Here is a 27,210-nt window from a genome sequence, read left to right as displayed (position 1 = left end):
TGTTCAGGAAATAAATGATACACCGAAAAAACACAGTCCAATTCAATCACGATGATGAAGCTTCACTGTGAATGCATTCATTTACCTACTCTTGTGCAATTTCAACAGGAAGCGGGGAGAAATAAGGGGTAATGATCAACATGTAAAGTAATTTTGCTGGTGGTGTCTCCAAACCATTTTTCTGTTTCTGTCCTTTCTGGCTGTTTTGGTCACACTCGTGTCATATTACTTAAATCTACTCAGCACACAGTTGTATCTCTGCATGTGGGTAAGATTACATGGCTGCCATAGGTATTCCGGTATGTTTGTATGGATGTCATGTCTGAGTGCCTTGCCTTGATCTTAATAGTTTACCCGACACCTTAATTTCACCTGGGATGAATACACTCACTGTCTGTCTGTTGTTTGTTTGTTTCCACAAGGCAAGTTATTGCAAGCTGCTGAGAAAAACGACGACCATACCATTCTTCTTCACATTAAAGATGAAGACTGTGTGGCTCTGGGGGTGCAGTACCACAGGAGTTGTTACAGAGAATACACCAGAAAGAAAACAACGTATGTGTTTTATTATTTTCTTCACATAAATAACATGCAGTCATGGGTAATCGGTTAGGGCATCAGACTTGTAGCCCAAAGGTTGTCAGTTCGACCCCAGACCCGCCAGGTTGGTGGGGGTAGTAATATATCAGTGCTCTCCCCATCCTCCTCCATGACTGAGGTACCATGAGCATGGTAGCAGCCTGCCGCACTGCTCCCTTTCCGGCGCTATTAGGGGCTGCCCCCTTGCACGGGTGAGGCATGCATGCAATTTTGATGAGTGCAGTGAGCTGTGGAGTGCTGTGTCACAATGACAATGGGAGTTGGTGTTTCTCAGTTGGACTTTCACTTTCATACAGTACTTTATAGCATAGAGTAATCACAACCCTACCCTAGTAAACTAGCTTGCAGTGAAATGACAGTAACTTCATATGTGCAGAAAACACAGTTTACATACTTAATTGCATATCATAAAAAATTGAAGTACATGGTTTTCTTAATATTGTCCATAGCTGTGTGGACTCGGACAAAGTGAAAGTTCCCTTTGGAAACATAGACTTAGCGCAGCCGTTGTCAAAAGTGCACTCTGGTCCTGAGGAAGATAGATGGTCACGCCAGCATTCTCACGCTTCTTACTGATTGCAGCAATGCAAAACACAGCATGGTATCCACCCAGCAACACATGTGTGACAGCCTGATCGCACAGAATTCCGTGAAATGGACACAGACTATTGGGGCATGAAATCTGTCAAGTGCAAAGAAGTCCTTCACAATGTCCATTCCACCAACGAACTTTAATACAACGTTTTGGTTATCCGACCTTCTTCAGTTAAAGTTAAAGATTGTATTAAAGTTTGTTGGTGGAATGGACAGTGTGCGGGATTTCTTTGCACTTGACTGACAACCCCGCTGGGATAACATCCTACGCACCTGCCCAACTACAGAGGTGTGCAAAAGCGTCTTTGTTGAACGGCATGAAATCTGTGTCAGTTTCACGGATTTTGGCAAAATTACACAGGTTCATGGAAATGTGTTCCGTGATGGAGCCACAGAAGTGCGTTCTCGGGGGGCGCTGTGGCGCAGCGCGCTAAGCCCTCCACTTTTGGGCTTGCATGCCCATCCACGGGGTCGGGGACCCCGGTTCGAGTCAGGCCGGGGTCATTTCCTGATCCTCCCCTGTCTCGCTGTCCCATTCGCTTCCTGTCACCATCTTCGACTGTCCTGTCAAATAAAAGCATAAAAGCCCTTAAATTAAAAAAAATAAAAAATAAAAAAAATACCGGTGAATTAACAAACAAACAAAAAAAAATAGAAGTGCCTTCTCCATGTTCCCACAGCACTATGTATAAGTGATGATACCAAACAGTAAACTCAACAAAAGAATGATATAGCGATTCAAATTGTGCCCGGATCAAATCAATCCCTAACCCTAATCTGTCCGTAAAGAAATGCTTCACATAAAATCAAATTATTCTAGGGAGCAGTATTTCTTTTTGCTGGAGATTAATTTAGAACTAGGACATGGCGAAAATCGAAAAAACTCTTAACCGGCTACTGAGACTCATTAATCGGTGGTTAACCGGTAATCTTAAATTATACAACGTTCGCGTGCCTGATATGCACAGCACTGTTTTTTTTCCCTTTTTTTTCCACATAAGCCTTTTTTTTTGCTGTGCAGAAAGGACCTGCCGTGTCCAGCCACTGTTGCCAGATGGAAAATGCTGAATTATCGTACTAAAACCTCAAAATTATCGGGTTTTTTTGGGGTTTTTGGGAGGAAATTTTTTAAGAAAGAAGAAAGAAAGCCCATTGGGAAACTCCAACTCCCATTGTCATTGTGACACAGCACTCCACAGCACACAAGTGAACACTGCACACTGCACACAAAGAAATTGCATTTATGCCTCACCCGTGCAAGGGGGCAGCCCTCAGTGGCGCCCCATGGGGAGCAGTGCGGTGGGACGGTACCATGCTCAGGGTACCTCAGTCATGGAGGAGGATGGGGGAGAGCACTGGTTGATTACTCCCCCCACCAACCTGGCGGGTCGGGAGTCGAACCGGCAGCCTCTGGGATGCAAGTCTGACGCCCTAACCGCTCACCCATGACGCCCCTTAATTATCATTATAATTATTATTATTATTATTATTACAACCGGTTAACCGGTGGCAGAAAATTTTAACCGGTTAAAGTTGATCCGGTCGACTATCGGTTAACCAGTTACCGGTTAACATCCCTACTTAGAACCGCTACCTAACAAGCAAAGATGACGTTAAATGTATTAAAATGAATTTCATTTACCTTTACTGCACTTTCTGTGTTTAACACTCATTTCCTGGAACTATTTTTGAACAACAATGGTGACTTGTGTGCCAAAGGCTCTGTGAGCCACCATCTTTGTGTAAAAAAATGGAACACAGGGTCAATGGCTTTAGCCTGCCTAACTCTTACTTCCGTTGCTCTGGTTGTCTGGTCGAGCCATTTCCCCTCCCATAATGGGCATTCTCATCTCCATTGGGAGTTCCGCAACCCCGTCGTCTCATCTGAGGCCGCACTGCGGTTGTTTTTGTTATACATGTAGCATTGTACAATGTAGCTTCTTTTGTATGTGAACATAGGCAATCACAACACCAGCCTGTTTTTATACAATGTATTTATATTTCTATTTTTGTGTTTGTTTTGTTTTTTAAAGGAAGGTGGAGGAGCCAACGTTTGATGTGAGCTACAAGATGTTCTGTGAGAGGATCATCCGCCAAAGGCTGATTAACAACCAGGAAGTGATGAAAATGGAGCAGCTGCAGAAGATCTTCACTGTCATGGCGACATCCATTGAAGGCCTTGATGCTTCAGATTACAGGTAATTTCGAGGCAAATCAAATTATTTTTACTTGTTACATGCAAAGTGAGTTTCACACAGAGCGCCGTCGTCCTTGGAGGAGAGATTTCATGGTTTGATATTTTGTGTCGCTAGGTGGGTTCTGGGCTTGTCTGTGAGGCTAGTGGGGATGGACATCTGATTACATACAATTGGGGGTTCTGGGTGCATCAGAAAGTGCACTCAAAAACAAGGAAGCGCCTATGTAGTATAATCGAATAACCTAGTAAGCTTTCAACCTGGAGGCAAACGGTACCCAGTAGGGCTGTAACGATACACTCAACTCACGATTCGGTTCGTATCACGATTTATGACCTGCGGTTCGATACACCCCACGATTTCACATTTGTCAACATTATAAAATTAAATTATGAATAAAAACTGATAAAAAATTGGTAGAATAGGTTACAAGAGTCCACTAATAATTTTCAAAAGTTGAAATATGATAGTGTAAAAAATAATATAAAAGCTTCAAGTTATCATCATTATCACTTCATATCATGTGGTTGTTTTCTGGACTAATGGGTAACAAAACTTAAAAAAGGCGTATCACAATACTGCCTCCTTGTATCACAATACAGTATCGTGACTCTGTGTATCACGATTTCTCGGTTCGATACAATCATTACAGCCCGAGTACCCAAATGACTTTCTATACGCGGTCCTATCTGCTGTGATGTCCGCTGGAGTTTGACAACTGTACAGGCATTGGTCAGGCGGCCCCTACAGATTCAAAGGTTATGTAAATAAAGGTGCTATGTCCGATTTGGGCTTACTAATGATTGGCTTTTTACATGGAAGCCACTGTTCAGGGCGCTGAGTGTTAGCTACTGGTATGGAGGCAATGCCTACTACAGGTTTCGGATGCAGACCCTATACAGGCTATTGTCCATGGGGACCCAGGTTTCAGTCATTTCCCAACAACGCGACGACTCCTCCTCTCTCTCCTACTTCATTCTCAGCAGCGCATGGCATACTGTTGCAGGGACAAAGACAATTCCTGTGATGTAGTGCAGGTGAAGGTGCAAAGTCACAGTCGCAGTTCCCGAGCGGGGGGAGGAGTTCCTGAGTCAGACACACGTGTGTGTGTGTGTGTGTGTGTTTGTGTGTGTGTTTGTGTGGGGGGGAGGGGGGGGGGGTCTTGAGACAGTCTGTCCCACATGAAAATATGCATTGAGATGCTTTGAGGCAGTGAAGGGCAAGCCCTAAATATAACTGACAGTCTTTTCCAAACCATTTGCATTTGTTTTACTGATAAAAACAGATGTGATCAACAACATTCTGAATGATCAATGACAGACCAGTCAATTCATCACACCCCTTCCTACTCTCCACCACACTTTACTCTCTGGGTGCCTTCCAATATGCGGACTCCCTTCCTCCACTTGTGCTTGTGGCCTCACGTTCTGCTGAAGCCCTACTCCGTGGAAATTCCCCGCTGTCAGCCTAGCCACAACAACTTTTGGGGGACTATTCTTCATTCACCACCCAGTTTGCAAATGAGTCAATTATTTTACAATTGAGCTTTTGCAAGATATTCAAATACAATGCTTTTGAAAGTGATGTCATCACATGTCTTCCTGGTACGAGGCCACCAGCACAAGTGGAGGACGCAAGTCCGCATATTGGAATGCACCCTCTGTTGATTTGTGAAAAGTAGCCTAACTAGACAGTACACCAGTACACATAACAAGTTTGAAGCTCAACTTAAGCCTATGCTTTTGATGATCCTGCTGTGACTCTGAATTGTTGCTGTGTTGTTATGTTACAGTGAGGTGAAGTTGAAGAGTAGGCTGCGCCGCGATTTCCATCAGCTCGTATTTCAAACCCTCAAGCGCTGCCCTTCCCAGTTGGTTTTTGCTGAGTCACCGACAGAGACAGAGACGCCCATGGACACGACACAACCTTCCCCAGCAGCAGAGCAACCCTCCCAGTCCGGGGAGACGACTCCGTCAAACAGCGCGACTGAAGAAAAGACGGTAGACTTGCACACAACACCAGAGGAGACCAGGACACTGTACACAGCCGCGCTGCTGCTGAAAACACTGTTAAGTGATGCTCCCCCTCCACAAGATGTATCTGTTAATGAAGGGCTAACTGTCGTTCCCCTTGAACTCTTTAATTTAGTTAGTTGGGTAATAGGGGCCAGTGAGGAGCCCACACTGGAACACACGGTCAACATTCCTGATGATCTGCATTTAAAAGTTTTGTCGGTGTGTCAGGACATTGCCTACCTTGCTTCCAGGGACCAAAAGCAGTCAGTGTGTCCTTGGCATCTGGAAGATGAGAACCTACACGTCACATTGAGGACAAAGCCATCATGATGGCAGGGGAAGACATTCAAAGTTTACCAATCAGATCAAACAAAAATGTTGAACCTGCTAGCACAAGACTAAGCGTACAGAAGTCCAGTCAACATCCCAGATGAGACTGCCCGTGTGTGTGTGTGTGTGTGCGCGTGCGCGTGCGCGTGCGCGTGTGTGTGTGTGTGTGTGTGTGTGTGTGTGTGTGTGTGTGTGTCCAGTGTGTGTGGTGTACAAAGTGTGTGTGTGTTTGTGGTGGTCAGTGTGTGTGTGTGTGTGTGTGTGTGTGTGTGTGTGTGTGTGTGTGTGTGTGTGTGTTTGTGGTGTGTGGTCAGTGTGTGTGTGTGTGTGTTTGTGGTGTGTGGTCAGTGTGTGTGTGGTGTGTGTGTGTGAGTGTGTGCTTTCGTGCGTGTGCTTGAGTGTGTGAAGGGGGGGCTTGAAGTTCTTTTATTGTTTAAAGTTTTCATATTTCATACATCAGCTAACTGCATACAGACGTCAGTCAAATTTCAAAGCTATGTCTACACGGAGATGGTATCTAGCTGCTTGGGGTTGTATCTGATCATCAACAAAATGTTGTACAATTTGTCTGTTAAGATCTCACTTGTGTTTTTGGATCACTTGACATGGTGAGTTCAGCACACCTTTTGGTTAAGTTTCACACGATTGTTAACTAGAATGTGTTTCTGACTGGGTGAGGCTGCATCTGTCTTTATGTCAATGAAGTCATGTTCACATACATTTGTTGTGTTTCTATTCATATTTCCATTGTTCATAAATAAATTCAGGCCTATAAGTGTCTGTTGTCTTGTTAGATCTTAAGCCTAACGTTTGCCTAATTTGTAAGCTTAATCGTATTGAATATGGATGGTTGTGTTGGAAGTTGGGGTAAAAAAACAAATGAAGACAAAAATATTTAGACTTGAATTTTCTATATCACCATCTTGAATGCAGCTGGCAATTGCATGACCTTAGGCAAATTACTTCCTCCCAAAAACTCACGTTTCTGGGAAACAATGATACTTTCCCCTTCCCCACCTTGACCACACACCGGTTTAACTTTTGCATGCTCACCTCCTTGCACACTTTGATCCCTCTTCTTGTTACAGTGTTTGCATTCTTTATTGATATGACCACCCGGCTCTACTCTCCCACGCTATAAAATTATAATAATTTTGTGTGGTCTTCTCTGCTCCGTTCATAGCGTGTCATGAAGGATGAAGGAGAATGCTGACAATCCGGGTTTTCCTCAACTGACAATTGTTAATCCAGTATGATCATAAATAAGTACATAAATTCGTAAATAAGTACATAAATGCCTCTATCTATCTATTGTGGAGAGTGGTGGTAGGGTAGGTTTGTGTGTGTGTGTGTTTATTTATTTGTATTTGTTTCACCGCACAGCTGCAAAATGTGGAATAGCCCATCTATGTTTGGTGTTTTCATGTAGGCTGTCGTCAAACTGTTAGTTCAGGTACTCTGGTTTCCTTCATACTTCTTGACAGTTTTATTTTTTAAATTTCATCCATGGTGGTCCTCTGAAGATACCTTCTCATATGTGAAGTCTGTGAAACTTGAGTCATTCTACAGAGTTCTAAGACCAAAGGCCACAGCATAATAAGCCTTCCTGTTCATACGTTGTTGAGCGCTACGAGCCCTTTTGCACATTTACATCCTCTTATTTGTGCCCTGAAGTCGTTTTAATCCGTCCTGTCTCGGGAGTAAAAAAAAAGAAAGAAAAAGCTTTCTGAGGTTTCAACAAAAACGTAAAATATGATGAAGGCAAATATGGTTGGAATGCCCATGTGTTATAAACAGTTTTGCCATATTTTTGTTAAAATCTCAGAGTGCCTGTGTTCATGCGGCCCCCGGGCCTTGTGTTTGACACCACTGATGTGTAGGCTCCTGTGCTCTGCTCTCTAAGCCCCTTGGTCTCTCCTCTGTCTCAGGAGTATTTGCATCCCAGTTTGTCCGACGGTGCTACTCTATGCCACTAGTGCTGCCATCTAGTGGGCTTGACCGTACGTGTCATCACCAATGCATGGGCAATACACTGGCCACAGGGGTGATAGCAGTCCGGCGCCGCGCCGGAAATCCGGCGTAGGGTGGCTGTAGAAAAAAAAAAATCTGTCCCCAATATTAATAAAATAATAAATTATCGCGTGTGTCTTCATTAATGTACGGTGGAAATAAATGAGCGCGCAACAGCCAGTTGTAAGAGATGTGAAAGGAACCCAAATGAGCAGCAGCCCATAACATTGTATCATCCCGACACCTTAACAGCTGTAACATGTAAACAAAAATAGTTCTATGTCTCGAGTCACTCACCACCAGCACCACTGGCAGCAGAAGCGGCATTGCAAAAATACAATGTTAGCACAAAACCGCATGGCTTGCTTGCTTTGTGATTTGGGTGTGTTAAACCATGTGGATGTAGGCCTAAGTGGAATACTTGTACAGTTATGTGATAAAGACAACGTTTGAAGGTAGGCGATTTGGTTATTATTTGCCCGCTGTATGTTGGCGTGTCGCCTCATGCTTGGAAATCATTGAGAGAATATGTTTGAAATAGACTCGGCTGTCCTCATTCATGTGCGCTAAATGACGGTGCAATGTTGACCCACTTTGATGGAAGTAGAAGTAGTTTCTTTCAAAAAAGTTTGTATGCTCAAAACGGTAGGCTAGGCTATGCCAGTCATGATAATGTTGCTTCTTGATGCATTGCGTTATGTTGTCTGCATTGGAATAGCGGCTACCATTTGCAACATGTCCAAATGACCGTGGAATGCTTGAAATTGGATCGCTAATGTTTCACATTTGAGACATGGCTTAACCTGCAACTAGTGTGTGACTACTTTGGAATGGATTGAATCGACTAGTCTGCATAACGGATGTATCAAGGTCTACAATTTACCACTTAAGAATGATTTTGGGAACCCAGTGTGAGCTGGGTTCGTGGATTGTGTACTGTTGATTGAAGGATGGTGTTTTGCGTCATTCCTAGACAATCCATGTGTCAAAAACTGATTTCAGGGAGATGTTCAGAATAGTTTTGCTGATTGATCATCCAACCAGCGCGCGCTCTGTCATGCTGGGTGAAACTCAAACAGCCTCGCACAGGTTCACCCTTTCTCTCGCGCGCGCTCCCTCTCGTAGCCCGTCTGTGTACTCGAATCGAATTATTCCACGCACGATGCACAGGTTACCTTTCCTGCACGCTCTCACTGGTATTATAAAAAAGGGTGATACGTTAGCCCGACTCGAGGGCAGGGAGCAATTATCAATATCAGACACTCCCATCATTAACGTATTGGCATGTCTGCGTTCCATTTCATGTGGCCAGGCCACCGTGTCCTAGACATGCAGTGAATGTTCATCTTTTTGTCATGCCCCTGGGGTATTTTCAAGTAGGCTAGTTTAATTCGGTCTTTGTTTTTGTTGTTTTCTGTTGTTATCTTTGCAACTTATACATTGTAATGTGTGCACGCGATTGATTTTCATGTCTTTTAAGTGACGACAAGCCAATGCGAAAGACACGCAGTAGTCACACAGTAGTCACTGTCCTTTCCGTAATAACCAGAGCCGGTTCCGACATCTGTGGAGTCCGAAATTAGCGATGTGAACGTGGGCCTACATGTAGCCAATTATGCGCTTGTCCCCTAAATATTTCATGTAAATAAGCTTAATGGGCGTTTCCCTACAGCTGGAAGGCAGGGGTTGATGGATAGACCATGGGGCCATGAGTATCTAAACATACACTATATCAGGAAGTAGACAAGTTATATGAACAATGTCCCAATGAAAATGAAATGAATCAGCACAGGAAAGGTATATTACAGTGTAGTCTATAAGACAATGTAGTTACTGTAGGCTTCTTTTTCGTAGTATTGCCCCCTACAGACCTGTAGGTGTGGCTGCTACATAGGCCCCTATGCAGCTTTGAGTTAATTCATGTGGTAAAATATGTGGGCTACCATGTTTTCAGAAATGCATTCTGGTGTTTAAATGTTGCATTGTGGTTCAATACCCACCTCAATAACTATACTGCAACATCACAAGCCTAGAATAGTTTTCTAACTGCATTCGTTGGTATTTGTTTTTACAGCTAGAATTGAACGTGGCCAGCTTCTTTCAGTCAATCTTAAGGGCTATAGCCTAACAAGATGAAAATGATGTGTGTTTTCGTGAATAAGACATGAGACAAAAATGAAAGCATCTCAAATGAGACTATTAAATGATTGAATAGTGTGTCAAAATTGGCCTTGTATGTGACATATGTGACCCGTCATTGGAACAGGAAAAAAGTTCAGGCTCAGGATTTTTTTTCACTATCACCCCTGTGGCCACCAAGCTGCTTGTCCACTGCTCCAATAGTGGGATCCCCTGCTTAACACATTGGCGTCAGACCTCAGCATTATATTTCTGGTAAGATGCACTCATCATCATAAAGACTACCATGAGGGTACCCCTCGATAGGCCACAACATTAGTTTAATAGATTGGACTCTGAAAATGCTCCAGTGCACGAGGAACATAAAACCTAAGACATTTTGTATCAGAAGTTTTCTTAGCTTCATTTTATGTAGTACATTTTTAGACTGTAGAGACCTTTGACCTTTGCCTACATGTGTTGAATGTCTGTTTCATGTCAAATGTAGTCTCTATTTGGCTGCATAAAGTATACTTAGATTCATTTTTGCCAATTTCATGGTCATGCACATCCAAAATGACACAAAATTAGCAACCAAATGACTTTTAAAACAACATTTTCCAGTCATTATTTTGACAGAAGACAATAATTACACAAATTCTTTAAAAATCTCAAAATCATCAAACTATTAGAAAAATGACATTTTGAGGTGCCCTCTCACCTTAAGGGAGATTAAAAGATCACCACCATGTTCACATGAGTTCAAGTTAACTTGGCAATTTAGAAATATAGAATGTAGAAAAGGTTTATTTGGCAGGGACCATACATATTGATGAACATATTAGCAAAATAGCAACTTTTCATCTGTGACCAACACAAAGCAAAGAATAAAATAATAATAATAATAATAATACAGACAATACTTTTCTACAGTACATCTTAATGATAAATGTGGCAGCTAATAGTGAGAGCATCTCTGGCTGTCTAGGAGCCACTGTTGTAATGTAGGACAACTCTCTATGTAAGATATTCCAGAATATACTCATTATTGACAGAGCTTTCTACTCAAATGTGGTACATTTAATAGTGTGTGCAGGGAGGGCGCTTTTCCACGGGTGTATTAACCCAAGTTTAGTGCCATGATAGTGGCATAACATTTGAGGTTCATCAACAGATCAGCTGTTGATTTATTGTGGTCTTGTGGGGGATTTTGACTCACTGTACCGTACAAAGAATGACGGCAGTTGAGCTGTACGGATACTACACATTAACAAACTAATCAGATAAAAGATTATTAAGGGAGACACTACCAGCACCAAAAAGTGAAAATTGGCTAATATGGCCTGACCTTTTCTTAAGCGTATAGCAAAGGACTGCAATTAATATGACTGCAAACGTTATACCAACAATGATTAGTACATACTGGAGGGTATGCCTTACTGTCATTTTGATGAAACACTCACTGGATACATCCTGTAATTGAACAAGAGGGATGACGCTCTTGACTGGATGGAGACACTCGGTGCTGTTCAGATCTGGGATCGTTACATTGGCCTCATTCAGGCTCTGCAGCCATGTGGCTTCACAACAATTGAAAGAATTGCCGCTTATGTAGATTACTGATAGGAGGGATACCGTTACATTTGCTAAAGAAGACAAACTGTTGTTCCTCACGTCCAGCGCCATCAAAGGGGAACATGTTGCTATGACAGGGAGGTTCTTGACATTATTGTGAGATACATTCAGGAACTTCATTTTGTCCATACACGACAACCCAAACTGGGAATCTGTCATGTTGTTCCCTCCGATGCTCAGAGACTCTAGGGTGTTCTCCAAGTCCCACAGAGCATTTTTGGCAATTGTCAGGTGCTTGTTGGCAGACAGATCGAGAGAGATCAGAGGGCTGTCTGCGAATGTACCAGGAAGCAAGAGTTTGAGATTATTGTCTTGCAGGTCCAGGTGCTTCAGTGTAGTAATGTTGCTGAAAGAAGCACACTGCACCTCAGAGAGGCCAGTCGTCTCCACGGGGCAAGGCCTTATGCGATTACCTCCAAGGACTATTCTCTCTATCTTGGGAAATGTACTTGATAAGGTGGGGGGCAAATGGTGTACATTATTGTCTTGAAGACTTATGTGCCGCAATGAAGGCAAGGAGTAATTTAGGAGACCCGACTGCTGATCATTTTTACCAAATGAATACACACTGATGTTGTGCAGGCAGTTGCCACTCATATTCAGAATTTGCAGGGACCATGGATCTTTGACCATACTTAGAGGAAATGATCTAAAAAGGTTCCTGCTGAGATCTAGGTAAATTAATGACATATTGTGCCAGTCAGCATATGCAAATAATTTGTCATCAGTTGTATAATTCTTGCTGTTGGTTACATCCTCATAAAGCTGGCGTGCTTCCGAGACGGGCCTTGTTAGAGCGCCTAATCGGTTGTTTTGGAGATGGAGATGGGTGAGGTGATTGTGTTTTGGCAGGATAGGGAAGTACAGAAGATTGTTGTAGCTTAAGTCCAGAACCTCCAGTTGATGCACATTTTCATTTTCATGGGTTATGAAGAACTCAAGGGAGTTCCTGCTAAGGTTTAGATGAATCACCTGGGAAAGTTTAAAGTTGCAGATGAAAGCCAAATTATTCTGGGCCAAGTTCAGCTCGGTGAGCTTCTTCAAGTGGTCGAAAGTTCCCTCTTCGATTTTTGAAATCAAGTTCCTCTCCAAGTTAATGACTCTCAGGTTTTTGGTGTTGGCAAAGAACTGGGCTGTGAGTTTTGATACAACGTTTCCCGTGACTGTCAACGAATCCAGTGAAGATGCAGCATTGTTGAGGAATTGTTTTACCGCCTCCCCATCCAGGTTGTTGCTGGAGATGTCCAGACTTCTCAGGCCACGGAGGTCTTTGAAGGCTTGACTGTTGCTCATTATGTTGTTGTTCAACAAGTTGCTTGCCAGGTTCAGCTCATGGAGCCGGACCAAGTTTTTGAACGCGCCGTTGTATATGAGACTCAGATGGTTGTAGCTTACGTCCAGCCTCTCCAGCAATTGGAGGTTAATCATTTTGAAGTTTTTTATCACGTTGTTTGACAAATCCAGATCTATCAGACGCTCATCCAAGCTCCAGGGAACAGAGGAGAGATTCCTATGGCTCCAGGACTCCCTCTTAATATTTTCACGTTTGAAAATGCAAAACAGACAAACATGTTTGTTTAATTAGCAAATACAAAATGCACATACTATGCCATCTAAAACATATTACCAAAATAATAATAATTTCTGGTTCTGGAATATAAATATTCCCCACAAAATTGTCTTTTTTCCACTATTTGCATGGTTAAACTTACCTTGACACCAGTGTGTGTACCATCTGTGGGGCTGTTTAAGAGTCTGTACGAGTTTCCATGCAGAGACATGCATATTAAGATAATCAGTCTGTGTCCAGTCATCCTCTACTGTCTGACAAGTTGGTCTGTGGTAAATGACACTGCATGCTGTTGGCCAAGCCTTTTATACTGTTGAATGCTGTCAGAAAAAACCCCAAAACAAACAAACACTGGACGGGAGGTTCACCAACTGCAGTAATCATTTTATTTGTCAACACATAGGCTGTCACATTGCTCACACGTGTGGTTTATGCAGCCAACCAAACACCACCACCCCCACCACCCTCCCCCCCCCCCCACACACACACACACACTCACACTCACACATGCATACAGACCGTGAAGATGAACAGAATAAATAAAGCTCTACTTCTTCAGACATAGACAAACACAAGCACAAAAAACATACCATATTCTGTCATACAGACATGTGTTTTAGACATGCAAAACATGCGTCAGTGTTTTAGACATGCAAAAACAGCACTTGGGTGTTGAAAGCATTAAGGACATGTGAGATGCTAATCTGTATTCCAATTGCATATATCTTTTTTTTATCCAGGTCTTAAACCTCTACTGAATGGAACGTAGCATACTCTCTCATATAGGAAACCTTGTTGCAGTATCTCCAAGTCTTATGTAAATGTTTGCAGCACGGTTGCAAAATGGTCTGCTCCGTATTTGTATAAAGTGTGCAACTGTCGCAGTCGGGATCTGTAACACCCTCCTCAGCAGTAAACACAGACAATTTCGGTGAGCGTACGGTTTACAAATAGGTGACACATGTTTTGCTGATCATCCATCAATGTGATTCATTGTGAATCATGCCACATACTATGACTCATTGTCCATCATACCGTGGAGAGAAGAAGAAGAAGAAGAAGAAGAAGAAGAAGAAGAAGAAGAAGAAGAAGAAGAAGAAGAAATCAGCAACTGCTACCACGCACCAGGCTTCCCCCATGCAAGTCAAGCAAATCTATCTTTTTGTTTGTTCCTGGTATACCATCCAGGGAAATGGAAAGCGCTTCAAAATAGCCAGCCAAATAAACACAGGAGTGTGTGGTGTTAGAGGCGGGGGTGGGTGGTGAAGGGGACAAAGCCAGAGAATAGAGAACAAACACACAAAAATAGATGCATTGACAGAAACACACACTCCCCTCCCCCCCTATCTCTCTCTCTCTAGGATCATTAACATATTTAATGCACTTCTGCATTTCTGCCTTTGCTTGAGCTCTGCCTTCGTTCTTTTCCCTTTTAGTCACTCAGTATATCTCCTCTTGGTTTGCATAGCAGCGTAGCACAGTTCACCATCCTGCTGCAGAGTGCTCCTGTCACAGTGTGCACTCGACCTTCCTGGCTGCGAGGTTATCTTCTGCTCCCAGAGCCATGCTTTGTCATCCGTCAACACCAAGACATTGGTGCCTTTTGCTGATTACACACAGCCTCTTCCGTGTGTGTGCGTGGGGGGGACTATTTTTGTCCCGTCAACTGAGTACAATAACCCGGACCTTCTTTTTTTAACAGCAGAGGATGAAAGGAGGACTGTGTGCAGAACATCAAGCATGCAGAAAATATCCTGGCTCTTTCTATGCTTGTCAAATGAGATACATGAATATAGTCAGTGCTCTGTGGGAGGGAGTTGGGTTATGAGGGGGGGGGGGCGTTGGGAGGTGATCTTTGTTTACTGTTGCTGAATGATTCCAAAGAATGTTGATTCTGTATCCATGGCTACTTGACTTGTGCGTGAGATCGATCAGGAATGCCTACAACTCCAGCTGGTTATTTCAATCCAGTTTCGCAAGTCTTGTTGGGAAGTGTGTAATAGGCATACCGCATGGCTACCGGGAGGCTGAGCAAAACCTGAGCAAAACTATTCAGTATTATTAGTTTTTTATAGTAATTTTTAAACACAATATTCAAAACAAATGAGTATGATAATTATTATGCCATTGTTATTCTGTAAATGGTTGTTTTTGTAGATATCCCAATTGCCTAAGGAATGTAGGACACAATCACTAACTACTTGATCACTTTGCACTCTAGTCAACAACAGTTTCGCATCACTGATGACATAGTTAGAGTGTTTTCTTGTGCTCTGTGAAACTGTCAAAGCAAATGAATGTCTGCAGCTAGTATTACCAGTTGCTATGATAAATAAATGACCTTCAGAGTTCCAATATGAATGTCCAGTACACAGAAGTGTGCGTGCGTGCATGCGTGCGTGCGTGCATGCATGCGTCTGTCTGTCTGTCTGTGAGTGTCTGTGTGTTTACAAATTCTAGACAGCTTCACAGCAAAGAGCCTCCTAAACTAAATGTTTTGCAAAGACTTGACAAGCCGTGTAATTAAAGTGGTTCTTAACACAACAATGTGATATAAATAATGGACCTGATTGGGCAGAGAAAAAAGGGTTAAGAATAAAAAGAAAAGAAAATGTTTTAAGAAACTGCAGCTGCACATAGCCAGCGTACCAGGTGCAAAACATCCAGTAAAAGTTTTACAGCATATTGCTAGATGATAGAAGCATATAGTAATGGGCGTGCGAATGGCCATAAAAAAAACAAGACTGTCCTTCCCCCCAGCAACCACATGCAAGGCACGAGGGTATACAGTACTCTCCTGACAGGTTTGCATGTGTGTTTAACCCATGTGGGCCCACCTGGGGTGAGGCACATGTTTGCGCTGCTTTACCCCAGTCACTGAAGGCATGTCCTGGAGGCTGCGGAATAGATCCCTGCCTCTCTCACTCCTCTCTTGTTGCCAGATGCAGATGGCTGAATAGCTGCTGGCGGATCAGGTGTGTCCCATGACGAGGGTGCCTGAGAGATGTGGATAGGTGCCATTCACATGCGTCTGGCAGTCTGTTTACTTATTTTTTTGTAGGTCTTTTAGACCTTATTAGTGACAGGACAGTTGAGAGAGACAGGGAAGGATCGGCAAATGACCTGGGTCGGAATCAAACCCAGGTCACTGCCGTAGCAGTGCAGTGCCCTACCGTTAGAGTCACGGCAGGGCCCTATCTATTTGGTAGGTGCTGCCATTCGGAGCAGTGACATAAACTGTTCTTTTGACAGAATCCTCCTTTTGAAGCTGGTCTTCTGAAATCATTATTTTGACTACTTGTAAACCCATGAATTTATTTTGAAAGTATTTTCAGAATTGTACACCCATAGAGTTGTTTTGAAACTTTATGGTTTTATAATGCAGGCCAACATTATGTTTTGCTGTATTATAACAAATCAAAATATTTCCAGAAACTGGAAGAGGGTAAACCACAGCAATGAGTGTTGCAAATGTGCAGGGTCATACTGTGCGATGCATTAAGCCACTGCTTTATGGAAAGCATCATGAACTATTATAGTGACATCTTGTGGCTGCTATGGAGCAAAAAAAAAAAAATCACACATTTTTATTTCAATTGTTTGGTCTGCATTTCAGAGGGATGTTTTCTTGGACAATACCTTGCTTCATAATATTGTAGTGCAGGGCACATAAAATCAAGGAATCCACCAAGGGATAATCATCAAATGTACCTATCTCACCCAACACCATGAGATTGTCTTACTGAACAATTACTCTCTGATTTACTATGATGTCGAAAGTTCATAGAACGGCTGTGATGTCGCCTGAGTAGCCTATACGGTACATCTATAATGTGCATGATATATTATTGTGTAAGTATAAAGTTTTGTTCATTTTTGATGGCTAGACAGCGAATATGTATTTTCTTCCCACAGTAATATGTTACATATGTGCCGTATGTGAGCGTTTGATGGGTGGGAGTCTGCGTTCTGATAATATAAGCTTTTTAACATTTATATTTTATGATATTTTCCCCTTTACCTCTCTGTATGGGCTTCTCATTTGCCGTGGCTGTCATGTGCAAGAATGATGCCTGTGCTGTGAGAAAACACTGCTGTCAAAGTGTCACACTGCCTTGTTATACTGTCTGTTTCGAGCGTTGGACATGTGCCTCGCTCCATAAAAAGAAACTTCAAAATCCAAATTTCTCATAAAGCATGACGCACAAATTGCAAACACATGGCAGCCGCGTTGGCACTTACTGGTCTTGTTCTCCTTTTTTTCCCCCTCCAAAGCCGCACACAAATGAATGTGGCTGGTGGCCTGCAGTTTGTTCGTGTTGTGGGTGTTGGTAAAAAAAAAAAGAAACCCACCAGTGACCTTTGGTTCACCATCACCACCACTCATGTCGTTGCATTAAAAGAAACATTTCAGGCCATAAATTCTGAATTCTGCCGTCGACGACCAAACGAAATAATTAACAGACATACCTCCCACATGTCAGACATAAACAGTCCCACCGATGAACCAGTGGGGTAGAGCTTCCCCCAGAGATCTGTTTGTAAAACCCTGACCTCAAGGGTGAGGACGATGCTCAGACATTAATGGTAGAAATGAGAAACTCGAAGAGGAATCGTGCAATGATGTTTAAATATCCCTGATCCCTGTGTGAAAACCACTCAAGCCATCACCCTAATCACTCTGCCATTTTTTTAGAGACACTGTAAAGGAAATATTATGAAGCATTATTGCCTATAAAAAAACGTCCTCTAGTGTAATTCTTGAAAACTGACATTCAAATCACATTCATTGCTCAGTGCATGCTCCATTCATACCTCACAGGCAGATGACTATGGCCCCCATATTGCACTGCGGCCAAAGCCCAATGTGCATAAATAGCCCAGTGACATGGGGAGGTTACTACACAGCAGTCTTTAGCCTCAGGAGGGATTAGGGTTGCAGCCAGAGGTTAGTTTTAAAAAGCCCTCGGGTTGTTTAAGCACGTCTGTCCACATGGGCTGTCTTGTGGCAATAACACTGTGCGCTCCATTGTCAAAATAAAACCAGCCTTTGTGATCTACTTGCACAATTTGTAGAATTAGAACCACATTGTATAAAAAAATGGGATCTATATTTTAAACGTTTGAGAGGAGATATATTTTTTCCTGTGACAGATAATTGGACGTGGCAGAGCGGCGTACATGCATCCAACTTGGCCCCTGCCGTACAGATGAGTTCAGAGCAAAAAGCACAAAGTCAAACAACAACACCCTTTCTGAGGATACAACACTCTGTTAGATTACAAACGGGGACTTATTTAATGTCACATGGTTTCATTTACAGCAAAAAAGTATATCCTATTTTATGTACATATATATACAACGTGTAGTGTAAAGGATAACTAATAACTTCTGTAAAAAATAAATCAGTGATTCCTTTAAATACACTCTTAAAAGGCACATTGCGTGGCAGTGTCTCTTTTTTAAAAACAAATGTTGATGCTTCGTGCTCAGTTTTCCCTGAACGTCACAGTCCTTCTTGGTCGAATAGCAGAGGAGTAATGTTTGGCAGGGTTTCGCAGATTTGAGGCAGGACCCTTGTTTGACGATGGCTACAAATGAGCCGTGGAGGGTGTATGGGAACTGCGTGGGTCTGCGCGCACTTGTGTGAATCGGAGCGTGTCCCAAGACCGGGATTAAACTGATCACTTTTCTGGAACAGTTCGGCGTGCCAGCTGTATGAAGTTTCATGTTTGGTAGTCCCCGGGTCTTGTCCTCCGCTGGCTGCCATGCCCAGGGCTCGGTGTCAGTTGGCCCTCCGTGCCATGTGTGTATGTGACTGTGGTTTTCCTCTGCTCCTCTGTATATTTGTGTACACGGTTGCTCAGAGTTGCATGTGCATCTTGTCAGCGTGCTGGGACAGAATGATGGAGTGGCGGTTAAGCTGATGTTGCTGTGACTGCAAGTGTGTGTTTGCGTGTACAACATCGCTCAGTCAGTGCATGGTTGGCCATGACCCAGTGCAAAGTAATTATGCGGTTGGTTAAGTCGGCGTGGATGCCGTTCACCCTCAATATGTGCTTGCCTCTGTTTGCCTGTGCGTGCGTGTGTGCGTTGGCCTGTGTGATTTTGTGTTCATGCTCGGTTGCTTCCTTCATTCGCACGTGCTAGGCAGTCAACACATGGTTGGTTAGATGTTCTGACACCATAACTGCGTGTGGGTATACTGTATACACTGAACTGTGTGAATTGCGTGCAAGCGGGATGTTACTTGATGAAGAAAAAGGAAAGAAAAAGAAAAAGAGAGGTGCATGATCTTGACCTAATTATTTTGTCCATCACCCAGCAATTTAGCAAAGGCAGGGATAAAAACCGAGGAATCCCTCTGGGGTACAAATTACGACTTAACTGCAAGTGTGTTGTCCTGCGCTAGCGATGAACTTTCAACTATTTGACAGCAAATTTTCGACTTCTATGTTTTCACTCTCAAATTTGCACATTTCCCTTTCCTTCCCTTTGTCTGATTTGGCAAGAATATGGCGTGATGAGGAAATGAGGAGAAAATGAGATGAGATGAGAAAATGACATTTACGAGCACCAAATTGTGCTTTGGGGAAACTGACAGTTCTCACCACTTCATGACATTTTAAAGGGTTATTATGTACCAGACATAATGGGACTGGGATTGAACATCTTTGTGTGGATGACAGTTTTGTTTGTCTGCGTGTGCATATGTGTGTACATGAGCGAGAGCGTCTGTGAAAGTGAGTGAGTATGTGCGTGTGCCCTCCTCTGTGCGCGTGCATATGTGTGTTTGTGCGTGAACGTGTGTGTGTGTGTGTCTACTGTGGCCCCCCGTAAGTTCATGCGGGCGTGGGCCAGTCCCCGAGCCGCACGCTGCCCAGGAAGGTGGTGTGGTCCGTCATGCTGATGAGCGTGTCCTCGTACACCATGCGGATGGAGATGCGCTGGTGCGCCCGCAGCTGGCTCACGCCGGCCGTGTAGCAGGTGTTGAACTTGCGCTGGCCCGTCTCGATGCTGCACGTGCAGCGCAGGAACGGCGAGCGGTCGATCAGCACCTCATAGCTGGCGATGTCCGTGAAGTTGAGGTAGTAAATCTGGGGATAAAGAGACAACGCCATTACACGCTGAAGAAGGGCTCTGCCCGAAACGTTCGCAGGCGAATAAACAGAGAAAGATCTGAAGAGTGCTGTCCTTCGCTTCCTTCATTCATCAATATTTTACGTGGGATTCAGCACCCATTTATAATCTGTATTTATCGGTAGGCGATAGTGAGCGCGTCTCCTCCACTTCATAAGGTAAAGAGACAGCACCACAGGGTGGGGGGATGGGGGGAGCAGAAGAATGAAAGGATAGATTGTGAAAGTTTAGGTGAGCTGGAGAACAAAGAGTGAGTGATATATGGGGAGATGAAAGTGGGTTAAGGAGAGTGAGAGGTGTGGAGAGAACAGATGGAGAAAAGGGTCGAAAGGGAAAATGATCATGATGAAAAGATGAGAAAGAGGAGAAAAAGCAGAGGGATGAAAGATAAAGATGGTGTGATGGATGGAAAAGAGGAGTAGAAGAATATGGAAGAGAAATGGAGCACAGAGAAACAGAGTGAGTAACAAAGAGGGTGAAGAAATATGGGGGCAGAATGAGACGTATGGGGGATGATAAATGTGTTTTCAATGCAGTGATTAATTTGTGGCCGTGTCCATTCAAGTCTCATTCCATCAACTGTGATGGTTTTCAATGCATGCCAGATTGGGATTCAATCAATTCAACAATACATTTCCAGTCTTCTTCTGTCTGATGCCAAATGACTTCACTGGGGTCCTCCTCTCCTCTCCTCTCCTCTCCTCTCCTCTCCTCTCCTCTCCTCTCCTCTCCTCTCCTCTCCTCTCCTCTCCAACTCAAGTGTGAATGTTTAACTATGTAGCAACTCTACACTTCAGCTGTTTGGGAGACCTTGGAGGGCCTCCCCTGTTGTGTGTAAACCACTGCAGACTCTGCTTATTGTCTGACAAGAGAGACAGAAACGGTAGTGACTCTTTATTTCGTTCTCTTGTCTACACTCCTCTCTGTTTCCGAGAACACACACATGCGCACCGGACAAACACACAATCTCTCACGTTCTCTCTCTCACTTTGATGCATGCACACACAATCACATCTTCCCTGGTACTGATCACACACACACACACACACACACACACACACACACACACACACACACACACACACACACACACACACACACACACACACACACACACACACACACACACACACACACACACACACACACACACACACACACTCTGTTCCTTTGTCTTGTGACTAAATCTATTTCTTCTTCTTCCAATTCATTAAGAATGGACATAAAAGCACCACCAGTATATTCCAAACACTCATGCTTGACTGGGCAGTATGACAAGTTTAAAGGCATTTCCCCCAGTTTTAATACTCATATACTGTATTTCCCGGTGTCAAGTCACTATGAGCTACCTGTTGCAGGGCTGTCATACAGGGGGGTAAAGGCCCCAAGTATTTAGGGGGCCTACACAGTGTCTGATTTATGTAGATATATGGCTGGGGGTCTATTGGAGCTATTTGACATAGGGCCCACAATTTCCTGCTAGTACGCCCCTGATCTGTTGAGCTGAGCTACCAAGCCATTACAATGCACTACAGCAGTGGTTCTCAAACTTTTAGTGTGAAGTACCCCTGAGAAAATATTGAGCTCTCCGAGTACCACCTTGACAACCAACATTAGAATATAGCAGTAAAGGCCTTCCATATTCACTTTTGCCAGTCAATACAGGAGAGGTTCAAAATGGCATTCCAAGTACCACCAGAGATGTCTCAAGTACCACCAGTGGTACGTGTACCACAGTTTGAGCACCACTGCACTACAGCAATGCCACTAGGGGCAGCTGAAAATGTGAATAATGTATAATTGTAGAGTGAATTGCTTGAGTTATTGATCGGTTGAGTCAATTGCCATGGTGCTCGTAATGAATACCCTGTAAATCTGAAATAGCCACAATAACTTTAAATGCCTTAGATTACATTGTTTAATATATTGTACTTGTGAGGGTACTTGAGTGTATAACTACTTTAAAGTATACTAAATATGAACTCCATAGTATACTTTCAAATACTTAAATGTTCCAACTTAGTCCAAAGAAGTATTGAATTAGTATACTTTGAAATACACTGGAAATACATGGTCTGAAGTAGGCCTACTTACATTACGCTTGAGTATACTTAAAATGGTGAACTCAGGTATACTACCTTTTGCTAAGGGCTTGCTGTTACACTAGCTTGTGATGCACAAAATACTGCATTCCAAGTCACACCACTTATCGGCCCACGGCCCACGGCCAACTATAATACACATTTTGAAATGTATCCTCCACACCATACAATTGCAGGCTAGAGTTTGCCATTCCTGGGCTGTGGTAGTAGCCCCTTAATGCACGCCAAACCTCCAGTGGCACACTGTAATAATCATTGAAAAGTTAAATACCATAGTACTACAATACTATGACATAACACAGGGCCTTTAGTAATGCACTACAACTTGGTCATTGCCATTCTGGTAACAGCAAATTTATAACGCTGTGTCTTAACAGATTATTTAATATATTTTTTGGGGGCTTTTATGCCTTTATTTGACAGGACAGTCGAAGATGGTGACAGGAAGCGAATGGGACAGAGAGATAGGGGAGGATCGGGAAATGACCCCGGCCGGATTCGAACCGGGGTCCCCGTGGGTGGGCATGCAAGGTGTCTTAATAGGTTAACAACGTATTGGTAGCTCACTTTGGTGAAGCAGCCCATCTGGACAGAACGTTGGATTTTGCTTTTTGTAGGGTGTGTGTGGTGGCATGCGAACAAAAAAAGCGAGAGGAGACCCAGAGGTGTACTCACTTCTACCTGACTATAAATGAAGTAGATGCCGTCCACCAGGACCTCCAGCTCCCCCGAGCGCGAGTGCATCTTGAAGACCTTGTGGTGCACGGAGATCATCTTCCAGTTCTTCAGGACGCCCTCTGAAAGATCTCAGTGTGAGAAAAGGGCTGTCACTCAACATCGGTTGGTACCACAACACAGAATAACACTGTTCACATACATAAGCACATCAGGGCTTGACACCATCACCTGCCAACCTGCTAAAATGCTGGCACAAACTTGGCTCTGACTAGAAATAATTTCTCACTCGCCATTTTGTCAGATTGAGCACACCTTGTTTGTTTTTAAGTTCGGGAAGAAGCATAGTGTCTTAACTACATTGATCTTGCATTGATTTAGTGCTTCATCTTCTGAACTTACAGTATCATGGTAAAGACATACTGTAAATACAATACTGTACAACTGATAACAAATCTGTGGCCAGTGGAAAAACTGAATGGTTATTGACTTGGGAAAACCACTAGCCACAGTTAATGTCAAGCCCCAACACACACACAACCATCACCAAATGCAGGTATAAATAGCTTATTTCAACAGTTAAAACAGACACACATGCACACATTATCACTCACACATCAGATTCTGCAAATTCAATGTTGAGACTACTGCTACACATGCGATCAATGAAAAAAAACATTCCAAAAACAATGAAGAACATAGTTCAGATCATAGAATTTTGTCCTCAGAAGAACACTTTGTGAGTTTGATGACTTCAGTTATTGAGCTGTAATTCAGCTGTTTGATGTCTTGTTATTTAATTGCATGTCCAATTATTTAATTAAGCTTTCATTCTTGTCCTTGTGCACAAGAATCGTCCAATCGCTACAGGTAACTGAAATCAGTGCCTTCACATGAGTAGCTGGTGTTGCATTGCACGAAAAAGCTTGGATTTGTCAGCACACAAATAACATTGTTCTGGGAATCACTGAAGAAAGCTACAGATAAATACATCCGAATGTTCTGTAAGGAGCATGGCATTCTTTTGGGCTGAAGAAGAAGGGAGAGAAAGAGAGACTGAGAGAGAAAGAAAGAGAGAGAAGCAACATTGTCAGGCCTCCGCTAGTGCATGACGGTCAAGGTCGTTGCGAGCCAGCATGGCACTCAAAATGTCAACACACTGCTCATAAACATCCCTGCCCAACATATGCAACCTCGTTTGGCCCTGATTAGACCAACTCTGATCAGTGCACCCCCCCCCTCCGTACAAAACCCCAACGGATCTATCAGAAGCTGGCACCAGGCACAGGCCGACATACTCCAGTGCAGAGCCCCAGCACGCAGCTCCCCATGAAAGACCCCACGCCCGTCCACACACACCACAGCCCAACAAGATCAGGGATTTGAATCTTACCTTCTCTGACTTGTATGGTTGTCTCCTGGCCCTGCAAATGAACTGCAGCAGGCTGGAAAAAAGATAAGGAAAAGTTTTAAATGTTGCCTTTCAGCACAGGTGTGTGTGTGTGTGCGCGTGTGTGTGTGTGTGTGTGTGTGTGTGTGTGTGTGTGTGTGTGTGTGTGCGTATGTGTGTGTGTGTTCGTGTATGTGATCAGTGCCAGGGAAGATGTGATTGTGTGTGCATACATCAAAGTGAGATTGTGTGTTTGTCCGGTGCGCATGTGTGTGTGTGTGTGTGTGTGTGTGTGTGTGTGTGTGTGTGTGTGTGTGTGTGTGTGTGTGTGTGTGTGTGCAAAGTACATTGAATTTATTCAGCATGTACCTGGAATTCTTTTAATTTGTTCTTGTCCACAACACCTGAAAAAAACGAAAACACAGGCACATTTATATGAAACAATTTTGCTAGTGTATTTATTTAACTGTTAAAAAAGGTCCAGTGTGTAATTTTAGTCATTTGTTTTCAAATGTGTGCTGCCTATTCAGAAATGTCATCTTTTGTGAATATTTACTAAGGAATAAACTAATTGTCAACATGAAGAAGATTCACCTACTACAAAACTACAACTACAAAAAATACAGACAGCTGCCTTTGAGGCGAAGAGGAAAAAAGACACCCTACCAAATGAACTTTCTGATTGAGCCAAGTAAGTTAAAGGGAGAGCGCGTGCAGAGGTACACCACCGATCTCTCACTGTGTCATGCCAAGCATGCATGATGCCAATGAAGGTGGGGCAGAAAATTGCATATCACAATACTGTATTGGCAGATGGCCGGTGATACATTATCTACACTGATATGCCAAATAGAACTATTCCTTTTATTAAAGAATTGCTGCTGTAGGGCAGATACTCCTGACAGGTTATAGCAGTGGCTTACCAGTCATCAGAGAATGATATCCAAATACTCAACAAGACATTTGCAGGAATGTGTAGTGAGTCTTATGTAGTAAGTTTGAATATTACATTATTACATTACATTAGACTTAACTGACACTTTTGTCCAAAGCGGCTTACAGTTATTTCAAGTAGAGGATATTGGTTACAGTCCTTGGAACAGTGTGGGGTTAGGTGCATTGCTCAATGGAACTTCAGCCATGGCGTGAGATAGGGAGTGGAAGGGTGGTATTAGAACCTGGAACCCTCTGATCTAAAGTCCATCTCGTTAACTACTAGGCCCACGGCTGAGTACGTTGCTGTGCATTGCATGTATGTATAATATCTTCGAAATGATATCTGGGCTCTGGGATCTCCTTTAGTTAATTGTCCATGATCATGCATGGTCATATTTTGTATTAAAGAATCACATTATCATGACACATCACATTACACATCATGACACATCACATTATCATGAGACGTCATTATTTATACAGTGAATTGCTTTGTGTATCCCAGCACTTAATTCCATTAATTGGCATAGTCACAAGACACAGTAAAACAAGTTACAAACTTTCTGGATTACATTTCATGTCTGCGTTTTCAGTGATTCGATATTCAATGGCAAACCCTCCTCCAGTGTTAAAACACTTGAGGACACTTTGCAAAGCAATGACGCACCTGCACGCTAACAAAGGCTTTGGTGTGTCTTTTACGTCGTTATGCAGCCATGCAGCCATCCACCCATTCCACCCACTCCACCCTGTAGCAGCATCCGCTCTGTCCGGACACATTAGTATTCTGCCTCTTGTTTCCATAGGCAGCCTCCCTTTCCTGGAACGTTTTTCATATTCCCAGAGCCAAATATAAACCATGAATGAATCATTGTGGAAAACATCTCCCTGCTGGTGTATACGTGTCTCGGATTCGGAAAGATTGGCAGCCTGAAACACCACATGTTTCAGGGCCTGGGCACAACGCATTGGCCCATGTTGACATTAGCTACCATGCTAACCACAATTATGTTTGACTTGCTAAGCCCATGTGGTGGGCTGACCTCAAATCCCCCTTTCTTATGAGGGTAAAATTGCTTAGACCCCACGAAATATCACACTGTAATTATGAATTTTTGCATGTAATGTGTAACCCGAGTCTTGCCCCTATTGTCTCTGTTTAATCTGCTGGCATTTGTTTGGTCTATAAACCATTTCGATGTTCGGGTCTTTAAACAGCCTGGCCAACATGATGCATGCCTTCAGCCCAAATAAATGCATAAACCTGTTGGCCCCTCACCATGCTATGCACTAACAACAACACATACAATGCTTCTTCTCATTATAGGCAAGCCAACCCTTAACACATTGCTAGGAATATTCAGACATTATTTTGTGTGCACCATGAAATCAATATTCTTGTCTATCACAGTAGCTTTAGCGTATAGAGCCATTCAACACCAAGTGGATGTCATATTCCATATGAATTTTGCACTATAATGTGCATGGTACAGTAGACAAAGATTATCTGATTCGCCTCAGGTTGTACACTATACTACTAGCCTGGCTAACACGATTACAAAGCTCTGTGACCATTGGTCTAGCCAAGTTAAGTTCTCAGACGATGAACTTAGTCTGAACTTCGCCTGAACAACTTAGTCAATGAAATGTGTATGCTAGGCTACTGGTTGAAACTACAACCAAAATCCTTGCACTTGCTCCACTTCACTTGCTGGGGGATGATTTGAGTTTAAGTGAGGCAACTTGGCCAAACTGGCTTGGACTCAAAGTTTTGTGGTGTTTTACAGACGTGTGGGCAGGCCATGTGTAGCTTGATGACGATCACGATACAGGGTGTTTACGGTATTGTTGGAAGTGAATACCTTGGTCATGGGTCTCAAAATAAAAAGGAAACAGAAAT

At 43.2% G+C, this 27,210-nt stretch overlaps 3 protein-coding genes across 6 annotated transcripts in view; 1 reads left to right on the top strand and 2 right to left on the bottom strand.

Annotated features, from left to right (window-relative positions):
• The window catches only part of LOC134440288 (uncharacterized), a 31,403-nt gene extending 25,541 nt beyond the window's left edge, over positions 1 to 5,862 (top strand). For 3 of the 4 annotated variants that reach the window (XM_063190300.1, XM_063190299.1, XM_063190298.1), the window contains 3 exons: positions 423 to 555; positions 3,228 to 3,392; positions 5,182 to 5,862. In XM_063190300.1, coding sequence (XP_063046370.1) covers positions 423 to 555; positions 3,228 to 3,392; positions 5,182 to 5,734 — 851 coding nt within the window. In that variant the 3' untranslated portion in view covers positions 5,735 to 5,862. The remainder of the gene's footprint in view (positions 1 to 422; positions 556 to 3,227; positions 3,393 to 5,181) is intronic. The other variant, XR_010032940.1, reaches the window with a different exon arrangement.
• A 486-nt stretch (positions 5,863 to 6,348) lies between these two features.
• On the bottom strand, positions 6,349 to 13,278 carry LOC134440683 (transforming growth factor beta activator LRRC33-like). The gene is made up of 3 exons (XM_063190809.1): positions 13,210 to 13,278; positions 11,333 to 13,027; positions 6,349 to 6,357 (listed from the first exon to the last, which is right to left on the bottom strand). The coding sequence occupies exons 1-3, from the start codon at positions 13,276 to 13,278 to the stop codon at positions 6,349 to 6,351; spliced, it is 1,773 nt and encodes a 590-aa protein (XP_063046879.1).
• Positions 13,279 to 18,129: 4,851 nt separating this feature from the next.
• LOC134440681 (ectodysplasin-A-like) overlaps positions 18,130 to 27,210 on the bottom strand; it is a 25,215-nt gene continuing 16,134 nt past the window's right edge. The window contains exons 5-8 of the mRNA XM_063190808.1: positions 24,744 to 24,778; positions 24,378 to 24,429; positions 22,985 to 23,115; positions 18,130 to 20,164 (exon numbers count right to left, since the gene is read on the bottom strand). Coding sequence (XP_063046878.1) covers positions 19,910 to 20,164; positions 22,985 to 23,115; positions 24,378 to 24,429; positions 24,744 to 24,778 — 473 coding nt within the window. The 3' untranslated portion in view covers positions 18,130 to 19,909. The remainder of the gene's footprint in view (positions 20,165 to 22,984; positions 23,116 to 24,377; positions 24,430 to 24,743; positions 24,779 to 27,210) is intronic.

The sequence above is a fragment of the Engraulis encrasicolus genome, chromosome 23, assembly GCF_034702125.1.
Source record: "Engraulis encrasicolus isolate BLACKSEA-1 chromosome 23, IST_EnEncr_1.0, whole genome shotgun sequence".
Taxonomy (NCBI): Eukaryota; Metazoa; Chordata; class Actinopteri; order Clupeiformes; family Engraulidae; genus Engraulis; species Engraulis encrasicolus.
Note: the sequence above shows the minus strand (reverse complement) of the source record. Positions and strands in the feature narration are given on the sequence as shown.